The sequence below is a fragment of the Rhinoderma darwinii genome, chromosome 3, assembly GCF_050947455.1.
Source record: "Rhinoderma darwinii isolate aRhiDar2 chromosome 3, aRhiDar2.hap1, whole genome shotgun sequence".
NCBI classification, from domain to species: Eukaryota; Metazoa; Chordata; class Amphibia; order Anura; family Rhinodermatidae; genus Rhinoderma; species Rhinoderma darwinii.
In genome coordinates, this window is record NC_134689.1 from 28,718,330 (window position 1) to 28,742,971 (window position 24,642).

The following is a 24,642-nucleotide window of genomic DNA, read 5'->3' on the forward strand; positions in this document are numbered from 1 at the left end:
TGACCTGAGTCATCTGACCTCATGTCACTGACGTGAGGTCAGGTGACAGGTAAGGTGTCTGGACCGGTCCACTCACTGGCCGTCACAGACCCCAGTCAGAACGCCGCTGCGTGATTTCCTGGCTCTTCCTAAAGCTGCTGCAGGTACCTCCGACATACAGGGCGCCTATCAGCAGCGATCAGCTGCTCTGCGGCGCCCCCCTTCCCTACCACATAGTTGCGCCCGGGGCACATGCCCCGTCTGCCCCCCCTAGCTACGCCCCTGGCCAAGGCACCAGACTCAGATGATAGATTGCAAATAAAAGTTTAGACTTTAATCCATGTCACACAAGAGCAATACAGGACAGGCAACATTTCGGCCAGCCTGTGGCCTTTCTCAAGCCATTTAACAAAACTTTTATTTGCAAACTATTATTTGAGTTCGGTGCCTTGGCATTCTCTATTGGAACAATGCATGCTGTTTATACTGTACATTGATCTAAATAATGCAGTGGTTCCCAACTGGGAACTGCTACAAGCTCCGCCCCCGACGTTGTAGCAGACGTGACGCGTGGACGTCTGTTACGAGTACCGCTCATCGCTTCCCACTAGAGGGAGAGGAGCCATTAACGTTGGGCAGGGTAAGTATTTTTTTTCTTTAGTTTGTTAGCAGTTGTGTGAGAAATGGAGCCAGGGGAATGCCGGAAGTTGTAGTCCTCTCCACTTATACCTCCTCTCTGTAATGTCCTCTGATATCCCATTATAACAGCCTGGACATGCTGGTAGTTGTAGTTCTCTCTTCTTATACCTCCTCTCTGTAATGTCCTCTGATATCCCATAATAACAACCTGGACATGCTGGGAGTTGTAGTTCTCTCCTCTTATACCTCCTCTCTGTAATATCCTCTGATATCCCATAATAACAGTCTGGACATGCTGGAAGTTGTAGTTCTATCCTCTTATACCTCCTCTCTGTAATGTCCTCTGATATCCCATAATAACATCCTGGACATGCTGGTAGTTGTAGTTCTCGACTCTTATACCTCCTCTCTGTAATGTCCTCTGATATCCCATAATAACAGCCTGGAAATGCTGGTAGTTGTAGTTCTCTCCTCTTATACCTCCTCCTGTAGTGTCCTCTGATATACCATAATAAGGCTGGGTTCACACGACCTATTTTCAGACGTAAACGAGGCGTATTATGCCTCGTTTTACGTCTGAAAATAGGGCTCCAATACGTCGGCAAACATCTGCCCATTCATTTGAATGGGTTTGCCGACGTATTGTGCAGACGACCTGTAATTTACGCGTCGTCGTTTGACAGCTGTCAAACGACGACGCGTAAATGGACTGCCTCGGCAAAGAAGTGCAGGGCACTTCTTTGCCACGTAATTTGAGCTGTTCTTCATTGAACTCAATGAAGCACAGCTCAAGATTTACGAACGTCTCAGATGGCTCGCAAAATGCGAGGAGGAGCATTTACATGTGAAACGATGCAGCTGTTAACAGTCTGTCTTTTCACACGTAAATGCCTCTCACACCATACCCTAACAGTCTGGACATGCTGGGAGTTGTAGTTCTCTCTTATACCGCCTCCCTGTAATGTCCTCTGATATCCCATAATAACAGCCTGGACATGCTGGTAGTTGTAGTTCTCTCCTCTTATACCTCCACCCTGTAATGTCCTCTGATATCCCATAATATCAGTCTGGACATGCTGGAAGTTGTAGTTCTGTCCTCTTATACGTCTTCCCTGTAATGTCCTCTGATATCCCATAATATCAGCCTGGACATGCTGGTAGTTGTAGTTCTCTCCTCTTATACCTCCTCCCTGTAATGTCCTCTGATATCCCATAATATCAGTCTGGACATGCTGGAAGTTGTAGTCCTCTCCTCTTCTACCTCCTCCTCCTGTAAACTTTCTCTGATATCACATAACATCCTGGACATGCTGGGACTTGTAGTTCTCTCCTCTTATATCTCCTCCCTGTAATGTCCATTGATATCACATAATAGCCTGGGCATGCTGGGAGTTGTTGTTCTTATGCCTCCTTATTTATTCCTTCCCCAGGAGTAAGCACACTTTCTCTCTGAGATGGTGGCTTTACTAGAGGGGCAGATGGTCATTTTACGGGGGGGGGGGGGGGGGGTGGTGAGGCTGATGGTCACTTTACTGGAGGGGCTTATGGTCTCTTTACTGAGGGATCATTATACTGTGAGTGGGGGCTGATGGTAATTTTACTGTGAGTGGGGGGCTGATGGTCATTTTACTGTGAGTAGCGGGCTGATGGTAATTTTACTGAGAGTGGGGGGCTGATGGTCATTTTACTGTGAGTGAGGGGCTGATGGTTATTTTACTGTGAGTGGGGGGCTGATGGTCATTTTACTGTGAGTGGGGGGCTGATGGTTATTTTACTGTGAGTGGGGGACTGATGGTCATTTTACTGTGAGTGGGGGCTGATGGTCATTTTACTGTGAGTGGGGGGCTGATGGTCATTTTACTGTGAGTGGGGGGCTGATGGTCATTTTATGGCGAGTTGAGGGCTGATGGTCATTTTACGGCGAGTGGGGGGCTGTTGGTTATTTTACTGTGTGAGTGGAGGACTGATGGTCATTTTACTGTGAGTGGGGGGCTGATGGTCATTTTACTGTGAGTGGGGGGCTGATGGTCATTTTACTGTGAGTGGGGGGCTGATGGTCATTTTACTGTGAGTGGGGGGCTGATGGTCAATTTACTATGAGTGGGGGCTGATGGTCTTCGAGTGGTTTCCGCCTCTGACCTCCCATTGAAATTATTAGGAGGCAGAAAAAACCTGCTGCGCTCGTTTGGTGCTTTTTTGTCTGAGTATTTTGCATTCGCTTCAACGGCTTAAAAAAAATGCGGCCAAAAAACACAGCAAAAAAGTCAAACACTGTCAATTCAAAATCTGCCTAAAAATTCCTAAATGAATTTGAAGGCAGATTTTGAGTTTCTGCCTTACAAAAAAAAAATGTTGTAGGGCTTGTTTTTAGCCATTTTTTGTCGTTTTGTAAACAATTTTTGGTAGGGGTGTCCTGAGAATTTTTTTTTTTCCTGGGGTGCCTCGAGTCTGAAAAGGTTGGGAAACTCTCAAATAATGTGACAATATGCAGTAAACTCCTCTGCTCCCTCTAGTGGTGGTTCCATGTGGCCAGAATTTTATATTCCCCCTTTTGTCTATTTTAAAGCCTTAAATCAGAAATCAGAAAAATACAACTGCGGCCACTAAAAATATATAGTGAAAAATTTGAACCGACATGGTGTTAAAATGTGGACATTCACATGTACTAAAGAAACAGGTCAACCTTATCATAATGTTGGTGATTAGACACCAATCTCTGTTTTTTTTAATTAGAATCCAAGTGATCATTTGCCCCTTCTTTACCCTCAGCTCAGTGCCAATTTTACCTTGAAGTGAAGATCAGAATAATTTGAGAGAGACTGATTGCTAGGGACTAAAGATGAGGAAATCGATTCTACACAAATCGAATTCCGTCTGAATTTCCTAAAAGTTTCTTACTTTTGGGATTTGCGGCACATGGATGGCGGCAAACTGCTGGCAAAATGCTGGTTGCCATTTTACAGATTATAAAAAAAAATCACATGAACTTGTGAGAGCTTCTACGGTCCTAGAAGACAAGAGAGAGTAAGACACAAGTTTTCTAGGCAATTGGGGCACTTGCGGTTCACGACAAATTTATTTGGAGCAAATCGAGTTGGACCCGAAACAAATTTGGGAAATTCGCTCATCTCTACTAGGACATAATGTCTGTTAACCAATTTATAGGGTTGTAAAGCTGTTAGGCCGTGTTTTCCGAGCAGCAGGTTTTGTCTCCATGAACCATGTCTTTGTATTTCTCAGGTTGTGATATAATCAGACTAATCTAATAAATTCTTTTCTACAGAATTTAGGTGGAGAATCTCTTTAAGTCCTATCAGACTTGTGTTTGCATTTTTTAAGAAGCAGAATTCTTGGAGAACTTAACGGTTGTATTTTGTCATGTAATAAAAATTATTGACTGGATGGGTGCAGTAGTCAGACAACTAGAAAATTGGGATCTAGAATTGAAGGCTGGAAGCTTGTGCTTACAGAAGGCCACAAAGCATCAGCTGTAGTGATGTAGACTATTGGTGTAGGCTTGAAATAGGTCCCAAGAAGAAGTCGTACAGGCAGGATATCACATCAAGAAGACCAAAATCATTACAGTTAAATAATTTTTTTTGGACGTCACATACCAAGCCTAGGGCGGCAACCATTGTCGACACAAACCATCAGAAGGCGTTTGCACGACTTTGGGCTACGAGCCAGACGTGCAGCTACAGGTGTTATATTGAGCACAAGACACCACTCTCAAAGGCTATCATGGTGCACAGCAAGACGGCAATGGAGGCTGGAATGGAAGACTATCCAGTGATGAGTCCCACTTTTGTCTCGGACAAAATAATAGCCGGAAATTGGTCTGGAGACTATGTGAACAATGCCATACCGGTCCTACGCCTGGGATTATGGTGTGGGGTGACATAATGTACGGTAACTGGACCCCTCTTGTCTCCATTTCAGGTACACTAACAGTTCGGCGTTCTATCGGTCGGGGAACCAGTGGTACAGCCGTTTCTCCAAAGTCACACACCGGCTCTTTTTCAACGGACAACGCCACGCCGCATGTTGCTCGTGCTACTGTGAGCAGCCTGCGTGGCCTAAACGTGCTGCTATGGTCTGCAGCGTCTCCTATCGAGCACATCTGGGACGTCATTGTTTGGCAATCACAAAAAGAGCTGGCAGCAGCCAATCTTGATGATTTGCGTGCCCAAGTGCTTTTGGCGTGTCATAACATTCATTAAACAGCCTTTAATAACCACATTGATAGCATGCTAAGGCGTGGAAGTGCGTATATTTCTGCGCATAGCGTTCATACTCGAAACTGAATAAGTGAAGATGTTTGGAATATTTTGTTTCCATTTTTTTATAATTTGCATATCATTAACTTGTCTATGGATCCTGTGATTTCCACAATTCCAAAACTTTTTCTTCTTGGTGTTGCAACTTCAATGTTGAGGAGTGTAGTATGCAGTGGCGTAACTACCGCCGTAGCAGCAGTAGCGGCTGCTACGGGGCCCGCGGCATGAGGGGGCCCGTGTCGCCCGCCGGCACGGGGCCCCCACCATGGCCGGAGGCTCCGCTAGCAGCCGCTATGGCTTCTACAGCGGGACGCCACTGAACACTACGGCAGAGCAGGGAGGTATCTCCCCGCTCTGCCATTAACTGGTTCCCGACCGCTGGCTGTATTTTTACGGCCAGCGGTCAGGGACCTTAAAACCCGAGCCATAGACTTTCTATGGCTCGGGTTTTAACTTGCTGCCCGCGCGATCGGGCAGCTGAATGTCGGGTCTCCGGCTGTCAGTGACTGCCGGGGACCCTGAGGAGAGGATAGAAGCAGCTTTTCCCGTTTTTTGGTAAAAAAAATATTTTTATTTTTCACATCACATAAGTGACAGCTTATAAAAACACCTCGTTTCCAAAATAACTACAACCTTACTACTGCATCATGGGAATCAGAGGAGCGCGTTTTTCTTCTTTTTTGTATACCCTTTTCCAAGTATTTTTATACAATTTCACACCACTGTCTACCATGCAATTTTATTCGTTTTTTTGACATCTTCTCAATGACATATTAAGTTTAAGATTGTACCAATGATTACTTTATTACAGTTAGACCCCTTCTGCTATTTTTTTGCTATTTACGCCATCTGATATATGTTCATTCTAGCATAAAATAAAGCTTCAGCTTTTCTCAGACGTCATACTCTTCTGACAGATACATATGAATCAATGGCTGGGAATAGAGATGAGCAAATTTTCTGAAATTAATTTCGGATCCATTTTTATCGTTCGATTATATTCAGCGCTAATAAATTTGCTGCGAATCGCAAGAGCCTCGATTGCTCTAAAACTCATGTCTGACTCTCTGATTGTATCCAACCCCTTATAAGCTCTTTAAAGGGGTTGGTTACTTTAGATTTATTTTCACTAATGTGTAGGAGACAGAATTATGTGCCACTACATGGTTATTAAAAGGTCAGCACGGATGAATTCCTCTGTAAAGCACCACCCCCTTGTTAGTACAGCCTTCTTCATGGACTGGATGGCGCTCCCATTCTGAACACGGCCTCCATTAAATAGCACTGTGCATGGCAAGAAAACTTGCACATTTGTAGTGCCGTGCGCAGTGTTATTCAATGGACGCCGCTTTGCGACCAGCTGATGATATATACCAGGCTGATCAGCATATGTCTGCTGTTTATGGTGCTGCATTACCTACAGCTGCACAGTAAATGTACGGCTACAGGGGAAAAAAGTCGGCTGTCAGGGACCTTCCTGATCGCTGAATACAAAATACGGGAAGTGGCAATGCCCAAGGTGATAAATCACGTGACGCCAACAGAAGCCACAAAAATATCCCAACCCGATGTCCTAAAACTGTACATCTTATGTTTCAAAATGACCATAAGAAAAAGTAAAATTCACTTTAAAACTTTATTTTAGTACTGTTTTATTCTATTAAAAGTAGGCCTCATGCACACGACCACATTGGTTTTCACGGGTCCGTAGCAGTCCATCGGACCACAAAAACTCCTTGCTCTGCATCAGTACATCATCCGGACTCATGGATTGACAACAATTTACCAGTATTGGTGAATCCGCAATTGCGGACCAGAAAGTAACTTGTTCCAAGTTTTTGCGGTCCGCAATTACGGCCCCCGCACCGATTCGTGTAAATCACAGTTGTGTGCATGGGATGGGACCGCAATTTATCCACAAAAATGTGAATAAATTGCGGCCGCAAAAATACCATTGTGTACACGGGGCCTTAGAGTAAAAATTTTAAAAACAGACACATTTTTTGTTTTCTTTTGTTATTTTTCTCTAATAATAAAAAATATCAGCAATCCCGTATGCTAAATATCAGAGTGGTTAATGTAAATGTAAGGCTGGGTTCACACGACCTGTTTTCAGGCGTAATGGAGGCGTTTTACGCCTCGAATTAAGCATGAAAAGACGGCTCCAATATGGCAGATTCAATGAACGGCTCACGTTCATTGTGTCCTACGCACTGCGTTGCCGTATTCCATCTGTGTATGTGTCATTAAGAGACACATACACAGATGAAATAAAACATGGCAGCCCCCAGTAAAGTAAGAAAGTGTTAATAAAAAAACTTTGTGTGTGAAAAATTAAATAAAGTCAATATAATATTTTATTAAATAAAAACACATAAACGAATAAAAAAAAAAATAATCATGACACTGTCCCTTTAAACGTCCATCTCATACTGCGGTTAGGTCCCCCCGCAATAGTATGACGGCGCCGTTTCAGATGACTTCCATGTCCTCAGATGTTAATGAACAAAAGTTTATGGGGATTGATTTTGATGTTTCCACTATTGCCTTCTGATGTTTTCCCAATTCTACATGTTCAATACTCTGCCATTTTGTCATCCTGGAATAACAAAGAAACCATGTCATCTCATATTGTAAGGCTGGGTTCACACGACCAGGTTACGTCCGTAATGGACGGGACGTATTTCGGCTGCAAGTCCCAGACCGAACACAGTGCAGGGAGCCGGGCTCCTAGCATCATAGTTATGTACGATGCTAGGAGTCCCTGCCTCTCCGTGGAACTACTGTCCCGTAATGAAAACATGATTACAGTACGGGACAGTTGTCCCGCAGCGAGGCAGGGACTCCTAGCATCGTACATAACTATGATGCTAGGAGCCCGGCTCCCTGCACTGTGTTCGGTCCGGGACTTGCAGCCAAAATACGTTCCGTCCATTACGGACGTAACATGGTCGTGTGAACCCAGCCTAATTCTCACCAAAGTCACACAAAGTTTGTCTTGATTCTAGGGGAGGGGGCTTCAGAATGGAGAATAGTTACTCTAATGGAACTGTAGTTTATCATCAGTCCCCTTAGTAAAATGATACAGTCACTAAATAAATTATTTTAAGGGGCCGTGGCACTCCCCTTCATTTTTTACACAGGTACAGCGCAATGTAGGGATGACCCTTCATTCAGCTGACTGGCAAGGTCCAGTGATTGGGCCCCCACCAATCAAACATTGATTTCCAATACTAAGGATAGACCATTGAAACCTCCTTTCAGTACATTTAATGCATCCCATGGTACTAGGAGTAACACATATATTAGAGTACTTTATTAGCTACAATATAATATGTTTTGGGTGAGAACTTACAAGTTTGGCTTCTTTGATGATGATGAGGCTGATTCGTGGCAGCGGCTTCTGAAAAATAAATTGGATAAACATTTCTCAGCCGTTATCCTTAATATTTGCCATATAGCAGATTTAGGCCTAATTCACAAGCGCGTGTTCGGTCCGTAATATACGGTCCGTATGTCGGCCACATTTCCCAGACCGAACACACTGCAGGGAGCCGGGCTCATAGTTCTCTATGACGCTAGGTGTCACTGCCTGAACTACTGTCCCGTACTGAAAACATGATTACAGTGCGGGACAGTTGTCCCGCAGCGAGGCAGGGACTTCTAGCGTCATAGAGAACTATGATGCTAGGAGCCCGGCTCCCTGCAGTATGTTCGGTCCGGAAAATGCGGCCAACACACAGACCGTATATTATGGACCGAACATGCTTCTGTGAATTAGGCTTAAGACTTAGGGTATGTGCACACACACTAATTACGTCCGTAATTGACGGACGTATTTCGGCCGCAAGTCCCGGACCGAACACAGTGCAGGGGGCCGGGCTCCTAGCATCATAGTTATGTACGATGCTAGGAGTCCCTGCCTCTCTGCAGGACAACTGTTCCGTACTGAAAACATGATTACAGTACGGGACAGTTGTCCTGCAGCGAGGCAGGGACTTCTAGCATCGTACATAAGTATGATGCTAGGAGCCCGGCTCCCTGCACTGTGTTCGGTCCGGGACTTGCGGCCGAAATACGTCCGTCAATTACGGACGTAATTAGTGTGTGTGCACATACCCTTAGGCTCTGTTCACATCTGTGTCCTAGTTTCCATTTATAATAGAAACCAGGACACAGTGCAGCATGTGACATTTGACCGACATCACCAGCGCCTGATGGATTCCAGTGACTTTTAATGGGGTCCATTGTTTTGACAGGAAAAAATATTTCTGCATGTAATGCTATTTATCCTGCTGAATATTACAGAATCTGCAACGGATGCTGTCGGAGAGGGCTGCCCCGCTCTTTCTAATGGCTTAGATGCTGCGGTCGCTATTGACAGCGGCATCTAAGTGATTAAACGGCCAGGACCAGAGCGATCTCTGTTCCTGACTGCGCGAGGTGTCAACTGCAATACACAACTGACACCCGCAGCGTATGGAGCGGGCTCAGCCTGTGAGCTCTTTCCATACTTCAGCCCCTGCACCATGACGTACAGGGTCGTCATAGTGCATTAAGGGGATAAAGAGCATTGCCAGTTTAAATTAAAAGGAAAAATCACCAAAAAACGTAGGTCACCCTTTTCTGCCATGCTTTCTTCAAATTTCAGCTGAGTTGTTTCTTAGTTATATCTTCTTATGGGAAAGTTAATGAGTCAATATTCATTTATTAGAGCTCTCATACTGGTTGTTATCAACCCGTGCTAGACTCCTCGAGGGCAAATTAATGGTGTTTATCAATACAGCTCCAAATCGCTGCACAACTAGGAGGGTTTGCAGTTCAAGAAGTCAGAATAGCAGGGTGACCACCCGGTGGACGCAGTCTTGACAGCTATATTGGTTGCTACCCAATGCCCACTATAATGTTAAACAGGCAACATAAGGAGGACAACTCAAGGACTTGTTTTTATGGGGGGTTTGCGGAGCAAATTCTCTTTCATACATACAATACAAAAGATACTTACAGAGAAAAAAACATCTCCTGTTGGTGTTTCTAGTGGTGGCAGGAAGGACCTTTTCCTTTGTCCAATGACACATGGAAATGCTATCTGTAAGATTAACATGTAATAAATCACTTTATTACAGGATAGCTCAGATATATGATGCCATTGTTATGATATTCATCATTATTAGTTCTCATGATGCAGCAGAGAAGAGTAAACATCATTCTTGTGGAATATAATTTCCCCTAATACAAGTAAATTAGTCCGTGGCCCCATCTCTTAGATCTCTGTTCCTGACTGCGCGAGGTGTCAACTGCAATACACAAATGACACCCGCAGCGTATGGAGCGGGCTCAGACTGGGAGCTCTTTCCATACTTCAGCCCCTGCACCATGACGTACAGGGTCGTCATGGTGCGGTAAGGGGATAAAGAGCATTGCCAGTTTAAATTAAAAGGAAAAATCACCAAAAAACGTAGGTCACCCTTTTCTGCCATGCTTTCTTCAAATTTCAGCTGAGTTGTTTCTTAGTTATATCTTCTTATGGGAAAGCTAATGAGTCAATATTCATTTATTAGAGCTCTCATACTGGTTGTTATCAACCCGTGCTAGACTCCTCGAGGGCAAATTAATGGTGTTTATTAATACAGCTCCAAATCGCTGCACAACTAGGAGGGTTTGCAGTGCAAGAAGTCAGAATAGCAGGGTGACCACCGGGTGGACGCAGTCTTGACAGCTATATTGGTTGCTACCCAATGCCCACTATAATGTTAAACAGGCAACATAAGGAGGACAACTCAAGGACTTGTTTTTATGGGGGGTTTGCGGAGCAAATTCTCTTTCATACATACAATACAAAAGATACTTACAGAGGCAAAAACATCTCTTGTTGGTCTTTCTAGTGGTGGCAGGAAGGACCTTTTCCTTGGTCTTTTGACACATGGAAATGCTATCTATAAGATTAACATATAATAAATCACTTTATTACAGGATAGCTCAGATATATGATGCCATTGTTATGATATTCATCATTATTGGTTCTCATGATGCAGCAGAGAAGAGTAAACATCATTCTTGTGGAATATAATTTCCCCTAATACAAGGAAATTAGTCATGGCCCCATCTCTTAGATCATTAAGGGCCCTATTACACAGCCCGAGGTGGGCCGTGAAAAGAGCACTGATCAACGAGAGAGCTTGTTGATCGGCGCTCGTTTGCTCCTTTTACAAGGAGCAATGATTGGTTAAATATGGGGATGAGCGATCGTTACTTCGATCGCTCGTCCTCATAAATTTCCAACATGTCGGCAGCACATCTCCCTGTTTATACAAGAATATGTGCTGCACAGGGCAATGATCGGGAACGAGCGTTCAAATGAAAACTTGTTTGCTCAATCATTGGCCCAAGCAAAAGAACATTAACTTTGATTTGCCGTGGGCCTGGGATATGTACTGTCTTTATCATACGCACCTTTGAGATGTTCTCAAAGTCTTTTTCTTCCACTTGTGTTTCCATCGACACTTTAATTTTTGGATCGGTCATTGTGCTTCGTGAGGCCATTGAGATTTCAGGAAACTCCTCCTTACTCACTTGAGTCCCAACGTTCTTGTATTTTGGGACCAATTGCTGAGCCTTTGATGATCCAGACTTCTACAAAGAGGAGGGAAATAGTAATCGTATATATCATATATATATATATATATATATATATATATATACATATATATATATAATGTATATATCTCTTTTGATAGGAAATATATAGTCTCCATACACCTCACCCAGTGTCTAACTATGAAGCCATATGGCAGTGTTGAATATGTTACTAGGGATAATGGTCAGCTGGGTGACAATGTCTGTCATACTGTAATGTGGCCATATTGCTAGTCACATTTTCTTTTATTTATTCTTTTGTAAATGGTTGAATATTTTTGTACAACTTGACAGAAGAAGTTAACACAAGGCCATTCACATAAATAAATGTTTTTTTAATTCTTATTAGAATTGTTATTATTATAAGGGAGAAAGAAAAACTTCATAAATCTTACATTAAAGGGGTTGTCTGGGAAATGTAAAAGCAGGCAGGGTATGGGCCAGAGTAACAAAACAAGGAATACTCACCTAGTAATTTCCAACACCGTACGTGCGCCACTGCTCCGCCGGTCTGTAAACTTTCACAGCAAGTGATGACGTTCGTTTGGCGGCAGCCAATCACTGGCCTCAGCAGTGATGCTGGCAAGAATGGCGAACCATCCCTGAGGCCAGTGATTGGCTGCAGCTGAATGGGACGTCATCACTTCCTGTAGAGACAACCTGACCGGCAGAGTCCTTCGTAGCAGTTCTGGAGCGGCGGTGGATGCAGTAGGTGAGTTTTAACTAGTTTTCTTACTTTAGCGCATACTCTGCCTGCAGCCCTTGTTTTACATGTCCTGGAAAACCGCTATAAACCCTCCATTGTATATTAGAATTATAAACTAGTCACAAAAACGAAGAGATAAAACATAACAAACAACTTCGTAGCTGCAGGAAATAAGTATGAAATCAATAACAGAACACATAATCTCACCTTGCCGAAAACATCCCAAAAGCTCTTTTTCTCAGTTTTGGGACGTTGTGTTGTGATCTACAGAGAAAAAAAGTCACATGTGATCTATCAATCTATCTACCTACGTATCTATCTATCTATCTATCTATCTATCTATCTATCTATCTATCTATCTATCTATCTATCTATCTATCTATCTATCTATCTATCTATCTATCTATCTATCTATCTATCTATCTATCTATCATTGTGCATATAGGTCAGTGGTTCACGGTCTGCGGTCAGTCTTAATATGATGTGGATGTTCCGTTAATGGAAAATGTATTATATAGAATTCTATTTACATCCTTTTTAGACTGAAGACATCCAAAAAGATTCAATTTCCCACGCTTCCCTGAACCCTGGGAGCTGGGAAGGTAGATGTAACAGTGGGACAGAGAAAAAAAGTATACGTGATCTGTCTGTCTGTCTGTCTATGTAATCTATCACTTTGTTGATGTGGGACCCTGACTGTGTAATCATCTGATCTTCCACTGCTTCAGTGTTCTGACTCCATTTCAAACCTGGGAGGGTTTTTCCATTCCTTGTTTTTATTCATGTCGATGTGTGTTCTTATAGTACATTAATAAAGTATTTTTTGTATCTTTTCAATACTTGGTTGTGATCTTTTCTGGGTTGGTTTAATAAATATGGTCACGAGGACCACATTATTATATGGGGCTGTTGCTTGGTTTTTCCAGTCTTAATATGATGTGGATGTTGCTCCATTGGAGCTTTCACTTTAATGGAAAATGTATTATATAGAATGTTATATTTATTTAAATTCGTTTCATTCTACATATTACAAATACTGTATGAAAAGCAGTTGGAGAGTATATGAGAACAATAATGACATCTTCATCATCATCATCATCATCATCATCATCAGATAACGATATTCAATAATGATACATACATATATAACAAATATGAACAAGTCATCCAATTGCAAATCTACATAAAGTAAATATATAAAGTAAAAGGAGTGAAAACGGTCTACAAAACTAAAAGGAGACCTTTGAACAGAACATAATGCCTATGCCATATTATTTCTCATGTATAACAGGTATACGTCAGGTAATCAACACATTCAGGAACAACGTGATGTTATTGAAAGAGAGTCTTCATCAGAAACATCAAAGGTAGCCAACCATTGACCCCAAATTTTATTACATTTTTTAGGGCAGCCCTGATGGTGATATATTAATTGCTCATATGAAATGACAGTAGTAACAAGTGCTTTCCAAGCGGATAGCGATGGTGGAGTGTCCGCCATCCAGTGCATAGCTATCGTTTTCCTAGCTAAAAATAAAGTTTCTTTCAGAAAAACACAAGTGTGATGTGACCAGTGTTCTTCATTCAGAAGACCTAACAAGGCTATTTTCTGGATAAACGGCAAAGGGCATGGAAGCATTGGTGTAATAGTGTCATATACTAGTTTCCAAAAAGCCGAGATAAATAGACATTCCCAAATGAGGTGGCAGAAGTCCGCCTCAGGTCGATAACATCTGTGGCAATCATATGTGGGAGTTCTACCCATTCGATGTAGGCGTATAGTAGTAAGATAAGTCTGGTGGATAATATATAACTGAATAAGTCTATTATTAATTGCCAGAAATACTGACAAATGTGAATATAACAAGTCATTTACGTCATCGGGGGAAGATCTGGTATTTGTACTTTCCACATATCAAGTACTGGGAGTGGAGTAGAGTTTATCCTGGCTGAGAGCAAATGAGTATATAAGGCCGAAATGAGACCTCTGGGGCCTTGAGACTTCAATATGCCAATAACGGGGTAGTTAGATATAATGGTTGTGCTAGGTGGAAATTGTACCTGTAAGTTGGCGAAGGTGTAAGTATCTGTACCATTGTAACCCTGAGATATGGTAAGTATCTTGCAGTTGTGTGAATGTAAGGAAGGAGCCAACATCACCAAGTCTAACTATTCCCAGGTCTTGCCAGACCTGAGAGTCCGCTAGCATTTGGATGGAGGGTAAAGTAGGATTATGCCACAAAGGCAATTCTGGAATGGTGTCCATATAGGTAAGTATTTTTTTAGATGTACACCAAATTGCTAATGCAAGACTGTGTAGAGGGAGTAAGGTAGTTTGCTTAGTGTATCCTGGATATTCTAAGAAGCTAAGCAAACTATGACCTGCTACCAGAGAAGCCAAAAAATAATCAGAATCAAAAAGAGGAGTATCGCGGACCCAATCTTGTATATTACGGAGTTGAAGAGCCAAGTAATATAAATGAAAGTCTGACAAAGCCATAGTTTAGTTTAAGTTTTCATCTGGACGAACCCCATATGAATTTAATAACTAAAGAATTAAGGGATCGGAAGAAGGACATAGGCAATGTGACAGGCAGATGTTGCAATACATAAGTACATTTAGGTTGCGCTACCATTTTAACTAAATTTATGCGGCCTGCAACGGATAGCGGTAATTTGGACCATGAGCTAAATTTATCTCCTACCTGTCCTAATAATGGGGCAATAGAAGTCTCGCCGGAATGTTTATGACCAAGACCCATATGGATTTCAAGATATTTAAACTTGGAAACAGTTTCAAGGTCATATTGTAATAGTAATGGGTCAGGAGTGGGATTTCTTGCCGTGCATAGTATGGCCGATTTCTGCCAATTTACCCGTAGTCCTGAGCATTGTGAGAAAGTATTAAGTGATTGGACAGATAAGTGGAATGATTTAGATTGATTTCTCAAAAAAAGGACCATATCATTGGCATATAAACCCACTACAGTTGTTTTATCCTTCCATGTAATGCCAGTGATTTCTGGTGAGGAGCGGAGTCTAATTGCTATCGCTTCTATGGCTATAGCAAATAAATCCGGAGACAGGGGACACGTCCTGTGCCACGAGCCAGAGGGAAAGGGAGGGCAGGAATGTTATTAACAACCACATTGGCCACAGGGGATGCATATATTAGTCGAATCCACATTTGAAACTGGGGACAAAAACCAAAATGTGTCAAACAGGCCCATAAAAATGACCATTCCACAGAATTGAATGCCTACATTGTATCTAAAGAAGCAATCGCCCATGGCATATCATGGGCTCTGCTTAACTGTATAATAGTTTGCACTTTCCTGATATTTACAATATTTGAATTGAGCTGAGGTTCTTTTAATAAAAGAGACGGTGGATTTTAAACATCCTTGAAGATACGCCTTGAACGAATCCCACCACAGAGTATGCGATAGAGATGAATCATTAATGCATAAAAATTGGTCAATTTGATCTGGTATACGATCAGATTGGCCAATAAGTTTTAGCCAGAAGGGTTGTATTTTCCAATTGCCCAATATACGTCTACCAGGGAAAGTTAAGTGAAGTAATACTGGACTGTGGTCAGACATACCTCTACAATCATGTGCTACTGATGTGACATATAGAGAGACATTAGGGGAGCCAAAGCAATAGTCAATTCTAGACAACGTATTCCGTCCCATCGAGTGACAGGTGTATTCTACCTCATCAGGGTGGTGTGTTCTCCATAGGTCGATCCAGCCCACACTATTGATCAGCTGATATAAAGAAGTAGGGTGTATAGAGGGGAGAGAGTGGCAAATCTATCTAAGGATGTGTGCATGACTTGATCAAATTCACCCATACATAAGATAAAGGATGTAGGGAATTGGTGAGTGAATGTAATCGCCGCCTGAATAACATATAGATTGGCTTGTGGGGGATTACAAAGACATAAGACCACCTATGGTCTAGTGTCAATTTCTGTATAAACGAAGACAAATTTCCCATCTGGGTCTCTGTGGGTTTGCATAGGATTCCAATGCACAGATCGGTGTACAAGAAGAGAGACCCCTCTGGAATATGAAGTGTGGTAGGAGTGGCAAGAACATTGTACCCAGGGTCAGCTGTGAGATAAGTTTCTTGTAGGCCAACAATATGGGGACTGGAGTGGGAAAAAACTGATGCCCGAAGTACCCAAACCATACACATTCCACGAGACGTTAGAGTCGAAGACATGTATATATAGGTATGGTAAGTATAAGTATAATCCTGAATATGAGTAAGGGTCCAGAAGAAAAGGAGTATATAAAAGACGTGACAGTGATTATAACAAAATTTCGTAGCATCTATGACATAGGCTAAGATCAAAACAATAAGAACCATATTAAAATAGTAACATGGAACAGTAACCCTGTAACCCTGTAAAGATGTAGTTGCAGGGTGAAATATAGTGTAGAATGGGGAATGTCCGACTAAGATATTGTCAGACATGTGACTACACATACACAGTATTATAATAAACAGATTAGATATTAATAGGAAACCGGGCCACACAACATAAGGGTGAGTCGTATACCGGGACCTACATTAAATCTGTATGAGACATGGATAGATGGTAACAGGAAGCAAATACAAGAATGTAAAATGATAAGCAGTAAAATGTACATAAGTATACAGGTAACACGTCATATATATTCTAACCAAAAGCACCAAGTAAACTTCCAGAAGATGTAGCCAACAAAATCAGTGTCGCAAAAGTTCAGCAGGTCAAAAGTGTAGCTAAAGAAATATCCTGTGTGTAAATCCAGGTCAATCTTGTGACGGCTGCATTTGGAGCCATTCAGTTGTTTCCCGTGGACTGTAAGAAGACCACCTTGCCATCAGCGTCTATACGGAGACGAGCTGGATACGCCATAAAGTAGGGAATTCTGCGATTTCTAAATTTCCTTTTTACCTCAATGAAGGTAGCACGCTGTTTCTGTAAGTCCGCTGAGAAGTCAGGAAAAATGGAAATGGTAGAGTTGTTCAATTTCAGCGACCCTTTCAAGCGGGCAAGACGTAGGACGGAGTCACGATATCTATAGTTCAGTAGTTTAGCCAAAAATGGTCGTGGGTTGGCACCTGGAGGGGGAGGTTTAGCCTGTACTCTATGAGCACGTTCCACTACAAAGCAGGCGGAAAAGGAGGCGTCTCCTTATGTAGTTTTGAGCAGGTTTTCTAAGAATGATTCTGGAGTCTGGCCTTCAGCCTTCTCAGGGAGACCAATGATTCGCAAGTTATTGCGGCGTTGTCTATTTTCCAAGTCATCCAGTTTGGACTGACAAGCCTCCATTTTACGAGAGGCAGAGGAAATTGTAATTGTGAGAGGATTAATCTTGTCTTCTGCACGGGATACTCTATCCTCTATTTCTCCTATAAAACCGTGCTAATTTTGCATGTGCCGGCACAGTAAATTGGCATCGATTTTTATTTCTTCAGCTTTACCTGTCAAGGAGGAGGTACAGGTAGTAATGGCCGACAACAACTATGTGGAAACCTGTCGCAAAGTAGGTTCAGGATCTGTATCAGGGTCAACACCATCTCTGGAATGAGAATCGCCTTGCCTTAATTTCCCCTGTGTAGAACGTGTTGAGCGAGGAGTAGACATATGTCCTTCTTGGTCTGTATGAACAAACTCTTTCAGTCTATACATAGTAGGCTGTAGTTTGGATTTGTGCATGCCTTTCAACAGGGGCGTAGCTAAAGGCTCATGGGCCCGGGTGCAAGAATTCAGCTTGGGCCCCCCTACCACTCCCACCATCATCATTATCATCAGACCCCTGTGCGTGCCTATGCCCAGACGCTTTGCCCAACAGCCCCCATAGTATAATGCCCCTACACAGTATAATGCTCCCATAGCTGCCCCCACACAGTATAATGCCCCATAACGTATAATGCCCCCCCATAACAGCCCCATATGGTATAATGCTCCCCATATCAGCCCCCATACAGTATAATTACCCCATATCAGTGACTCAGCGCAGACAGGCGCGATGATGTCGCTACATCCCGCCTGCCTGCGTCGAGCCGCTCAGGGCACAGTGAATGCTGGATCAAGGAGATGCCAGCTCCTTGCTCCAGGATTGAATGGAACCGGGACCTCGGTGAGTGACTCGCGACCCCCGGAGGTCTTCACATGAACCCCCAGGGGGACGCGACCCACAGTGTAGGGATGTCACAATACCAAAATTTGGACTTCGATACCGATACTTCATTTACAGTAATAAAAAAAAAAAGTTCTTTCGTTTTCTAATGTGAGGCACGAGGTGTGATGATAAATTTTGAATGTGCCTCATGTTAATAGTAATTAATCCCGTCATGTTTCTCAGTCATAATGGGTTAATGTGTGAGGTACATGATGGGGTTAATTACTATTAATGTGAGGCACATGGAGGTTAGATTCATCACACCTCGTGCCTCACAATAAGTGATAGAAAGCAGTTTATTTTATTTTTTTACAGAGTACACATCACAAATAATGCAAAAAAAAATATCGTTGTGCAGGTTATTACGGCCGCGCCAATATCGATTATGTGTATATTTTATGTATTGAGACCTATTTTAATGTTTATTGTAAAAAAGGTGAATGTGTGTTTTTTTTATTTAACATTACTTTGTTTTTACTTTATTTTTAAACTTTAATGTACTGGCATATATCAGATATATGTCAGTACATTAGCCTGTGGACAGATAGCACACAGGCAGTTGTTAGGACATACCTCAGTATGCCCTAACAGGAAATATGGTAAGACAGCCCATGGGTCCTTCAATAGACCCCAGGGCTGTCTGCCCATATATGGTATGGCCCTCGATCGCGTCACAGGAATTCCCTGTGACGCGATCCAGGGGCATCCCCCCTTCTCATTTTCCCTTGAATGCTGCAGTCAGCTGTGATCGCAGCATTCAGGGGAATAGCGGCGGAGATGAGGTTCCTCTGATCTCCGCCGTTATAGAGCGGGGCTGCGGCTGTGTAATACAGTCATTGCCCCGCTCCTGACAGTAAGTGCGCGCGCGGTCAGCATGAGGAGATGCTGCCGGCGCTGCACTAATGAGCGGCGGTTCAGGCACTGAAGACAGAACATGGGGGTGCCATGTTCTGTCTTCAGTGCCGCAGATCATTAGTGCAGCGCCGGCCGCATCACATCATGCTGACGGCGCGCACATGTCAGGACTCAGGAGCGGGGCAATGGCTGTATTACACAGCCGCAGCCCCGCTCTCATAGTCATGTGTACTATACTGTATTGTGTTGTATTGTGGAGTTTGCGGTGGAGAGAGGAGGGGGGGGGCTGTGATTTAACGCCCCCCCCCTCTCCACCGCAAACAGCACAATACAACACAATGCATTACAAGGCATCACAACACATTACATCACAACACAGACTGCAGCTCACCTGGAGTCCTCGGCACCGACTCTTCCACTCCACTGTCCGGAAGACGTGTCACGTGACAACACGGTCACATGGTACACTAAGTGTACCATGTGACCGTAACCAGGAAGTGCCGGCTTTACGGCACAGAAGATTTTTTTTAGAAGCATACAGTATGGCAACGGGGGCCCGTGGGCCCCCCAGGCTTAGGGGCCCGGTCGCAAGTGCGACCGCTGCGACCCCTATAGCTACGCCACTGCCTTTCAATAAAGAATGAGCAATTCACATGTATTTGTACTGGGTAGCAGGCCCAGGAAGACAAGATATATTAGTGTAAAGTAGACGTGTCCATCCAAATAATAAGTCTGATCAACGTGATAAGTGATCAAGAAACGGCAATGTCGCAGCTACACAGGAAAGAGTACCTCAGGTAAGTTAATGGATGTTTTCCCGCCGCGTGGTGACTCCCAATAACAGGGAGTGTGCAGGATAAGTCAGTAGTCCCAAGTTGTTGCAGGAGCCAAGGTTAGGCACTGCAAGGAGAATTAGGAGGATATGTCGGAAACCTGCGGGAGCTCCGGTATCTGTGTCCCACGCCCCTGAAGTCGTCACTCAGCTCAGACGGGAGAAAGTATGTCGTCCCGCATGGCAAGTAGATCGTCCATACCTTGTGCAGTAGTACGGGCTACTCGGCATAAAGAGGGGAAGAGCTGGAACTGATCGCCGACAGGCATATGTAGTTTCGTCACTAGCTCTCTACACGAGGTGAAGTGGTGATGTGGATCAGGAGATGTATATCAGGCCGCCGAATGCCGCATGTCGTCGTTTCCAGCCAAAAGGGGGTCCCAGAATATGTCAGGAGTGTTGTCGGGTGTAAGGTGGTCCGGTATTAAACTATAGGTATCGCATATAGGTATGCTCTCAGCACAGGATGAGGTCAGGATGTACAACGGTCCCCTGGAGAGCGGCTTAAACACGTCCGTCCATCTTGGCTGCTGGCCACACCCACATATAGAATGCTATTTACCTCCTTTTCAGACTGAAGACGTCCAAAAACATTAAATTTCCCACGCTTCCCTGAATCCTGGGAGCGAGCAGGTAGATGTTTCTGTGGGACAGAGAAAAAAAGTCACATGTGATCTATCTATTATCTATCTATCTATCTATCTATCTATCTATCTATCTATCTATCTATCTATCAGTCTGTCTGTCTGTCTGTCTGTCTGTCTGTCTGTCTGTCTATCTATCTATCTATCTATCTATCTATCTATCTATCTATCTATCTATCTATCTATCTATCTATCTGCATAAAGGGTTTGTTACCGTCACATAATACCCCTTTCTGACCAAGGGAGATGGCATTTTTTCCAGATTCACCAATCCATTTAAAGCTATGGTCGGCTCCATGGTTTTAGGAGCAGAATCTGGTTGAACAGGAAAAGCCTGCCAAAGAGAAATCTGAAGTGAATAGATAGATGTGTTTTTAAAATATTTTTGTTTAGTTAATATCCAAACTTCCACCAATATACCCAAACACATCCTTTCGATGCATCAAAGCATCCCCCAATGTATCCAAACATCCCCCCAACCCTGACTTTTCTGCATCAAGATAAAACTAGAAGAAAATGTAGATGAATTTTCCACTGCTAAGGGAGTGACTCTGACAAGGATATGTATTAGAAAATTCCAATAACTGCAATTCCTGCTTTTCTCCCTGGCTGTCTAATCTAGGGACAGGTTGACTGACAGCTCATAGAGGGCAGATATGCTGCGTAAAAGCACACAGCGTATCCGCCCTGGGCGCCGCAGGGAATATCGTCTGAAAAACTGCACCAAATTATAGTGCAGTTTTTCAGCCGGAATATCCACTGTGAAAAACTGAACATGACAAAAAAAAAAAAGTTTGATACTTACGTAGCCATGGCAACATGTCCCTCTGCCATCCTACAGGCTGGCCTTCTGGGATGACGTTTTATCCCCTGTGACCATTGCAGCCTGTGATTGGCTGCAGCTATCACATCTAAAAGAAAATAGTCATCCCAGGAGGATACCTTGGACAAAGAAACACAACATTTTGGGTAAGTATACGATTCTTTTTTTTCTGATCTGCGCTCTTCCACAGCAAAAAATTCAACATCTGCTATTTGTTGTGGGTTTTACCTCCCATTGAATACAATGGGGGAAACCCGCAACATGAAACAGCGATTACGCAAAACACAATTGACATGCTGCGGATTAAATAAACGTATTACAGGTCAATTTTTGAGCGTTTTTTCCGCTAATAATTTACACAGCGTGTGGATGAGGTTTGTTGAAATCGTATCCACTCTGCTGCTACTTTATTATGCTGCAGATTTTCCACAACGAATCCCGTTACAGAAAATCTGCAGTATTTACGCTACTTGTGAACTTACCCTAAGAGGAGAGGGTGTTTATGCTGCTTCGTTTTAGTGATCGGTAGGGGTCTCAGTGCTCGGACCCCCACCGATCAAAACTTCTGACAAGTCACTATGACGTCAAAAGTTTTTCAAAAAGTTTAGTTACTTTTTAAAGGGTAACTAAAGGTTTGACATACTTCTGACATGTCATAGTGACATGTCAGAAGTTTTGATTGTTTGGGGTCCGAGCACTGAGACCCCCACCAATCGCTCAAATGAAGCGGCAGAAGCGCTCAGAAGCGCTTAGCAGCTTTGTTTCTGTTCGGCTTTTTCCGGAAAGCCGATGCATCGGTGTACGGGCTCATAAACTTTCTATTGGGCCCATACTCCGATACATTGATTTCCGGAAAAAGCCGAACAGGCACGTAGCGGCTAAGCGCCCACACGAGTGCTTCTGCCGCTTCGTTTGAGCGATTGGTGGGGGTCTCAGTGCTCGGACCCCCACCAATCAAAACTTCTGACATGTCACTATGACATGTCAGAAGTTTGTCAAACCTTTATTTACCCTTTAAATGAAGCTGTGGCCGACCCAGCACTTTTATCCATAATGTAGGTTTCCTGTCTTTCTTATATTACGTTGGTTATATTACATATTTACTTCTGCAGGCCAGGGGTGGTTCCCGGTCTGCTGTCAGTCTTAATATGATGTGGATGTTACTCCAGTGGAGCTTTCACTTTGATGTAAATGCTATTTACCTCCTTTTTGGACTGATGAACTCCAAAAAGATTCCATTTCCCACGCTTCCCTGAATCCTGGGAGCGGGCAGGTTGATGTTTCTGTGGGACAGAGAAAAAAAGTCACATGTGATCTATCTGTCTGTCTGTCTATCTTTGTGCATATAGGTCTGTTACCTTGACATAATACCCCTTTTTGGCCAAGGGAGACAGCTTATTTTCCAGATTCACCAATCCAATTGAAGCTATGGTCGGCTCCGCTGTTTTAGGAGCAGAATCTGGATGAACAAGATTATCCTGCCAAAGAGAAAACTGAAGTGAATAGATGTGAATTTTACACATTTTTTGTATATTCAATATCCAAATTTCCACCAATATATCCAAACATCCTTTCGAAGCATCAAAGCATCCCCCAATGTATCCAAACATCCCCCCAACCCTGACTTTTCTGCATCAAGATAAAACTAGAAGAAAATGTAGAATAAGAGAAATGTTACCTTACTCTTGTAGTCCCGTCTCCAGGAAGGTTTCCATGTCCTTGCTGGGATTTTGAACTCTCTTACTGGAGCGTCCGGGATGTAATCAAAGACCCCAGCGAGACATTGCTGTGAAAAAGACAGAAAAATGAGTTCCCTTCAGGTGAATGTTTTTCTGTAGATCATGATTTAGATTTGTGTATAGGGGAGAGATCCATTATGATCCTATGTTTATATATAGACAGCACCTGACCCTGTGGTGATGCACGGAGCATCAACTGCCACCAATAATTCCCAATAATGGACATGGCCATAACATTACAATGTCTGATCAAGTGGCCAAACAATAATGGGAAAGTGTGTCGGACATTAAAGTGAATGTCTAATATGCTGATGCAGCGATAAGCAGAATACTGGAGCCAATTCTGACAGTCTGCATTCTCTAATTAGGCCCCATGCACACGACCGTAGAGTTAGTTCGTAATTACGGACGATTCATTTCTATGGCCGCCGGACGATTTCGCGTTTAATTACGGGAAGGTGTCCGTGCCGTAGAAAGCCTTCGCAAAAGATAGGACATGCTATTTATGGCTTTTTACGGACCGTGCCCCCATACTGTATAGATGTTTCTGTGGGACAGAGACATGATTTATGACGTCCGCATCACCTAACAGTTTATCACAAGTTGTTGGATCACAATAATACCATAAAACTCCTGCATCTTTAAGAATCAACACATAAAAAAATCCATCTTCGTGAAAACATACTAATAGTTGAATTGGCTTTCTATGAAACTGGGCCTGAGGTGTATATTTGTGAGATAGAAAAATTAGATTGTGAGCCCCATTGGAGACAGGGACTGATAATACAAGCTCTTTACAACATTGTGGAACATGAACAGAAAATAAATAAATGATCCTTAATCTTCATAAACACAATATATATTGGATTACTTACAACGAATTTGGCCATTTTCAGAAAATTTGCACAGTAATACAATTAGTAATATCAGTATCTCACTCTCCTCTCCTTCTCTCTCTCCTACAAAAACCCTCAAAGAAGTTAAGCCTGAGCTCGGAATATTAAAGCAGTGACCGGTGACATCAGAGTAGGATGTGACATCACAGGGCCATACCTTGGTTACAGGGCAGTGATATTATAACGGGCTTCATGACATGGCAAGGACACGATGTGGAGATTAATAACATTTCAAAAACATCAGAGATAAACTGTCAAGTTCTAATCCCGCCGCCTCAGTCTTGTCACTGTACAACTATAGATACAATGACTTTAAGTAATGAACTGTTACATTGTAACAAATAATGGAGTCCTGTTCTCTGTTTATAGTTTATAAAAGATACATTTTGCTACATTGTCACTATACACAATATAACATTATGCTTCCATTTACA

General features: G+C 42.9%; 2 protein-coding genes across 3 annotated transcripts in view; both read right to left on the minus strand.

Annotated features, from left to right (window-relative positions):
• The window catches only part of LOC142750934 (uncharacterized), a 282,134-nt gene that overhangs the window by 43,773 nt on the left and 213,719 nt on the right, over positions 1 to 24,642 (minus strand). The gene's annotated exons all lie outside the window — the stretch shown is intronic.
• Positions 7,309 to 24,273, minus strand: LOC142750932 (uncharacterized). Of its 2 annotated transcripts, XM_075859909.1 has the most exons (11): positions 24,188 to 24,273; positions 23,252 to 23,359; positions 22,932 to 23,051; positions 22,776 to 22,856; positions 20,669 to 20,749; positions 12,445 to 12,501; positions 11,349 to 11,528; positions 10,748 to 10,831; positions 9,901 to 9,984; positions 8,251 to 8,298; positions 7,309 to 7,494 (listed from the first exon to the last, which is right to left on the minus strand). In XM_075859909.1, the coding sequence occupies exons 1-11, from the start codon at positions 24,200 to 24,202 to the stop codon at positions 7,471 to 7,473; spliced, it is 882 nt and encodes a 293-aa protein (XP_075716024.1). In that variant the 5' UTR covers positions 24,203 to 24,273; the 3' UTR covers positions 7,309 to 7,470. The 2 variants fall into 2 exon arrangements, with proteins under 2 accessions (XP_075716024.1, XP_075716025.1); XM_075859910.1 differs by lacking the exon at positions 20,669 to 20,749.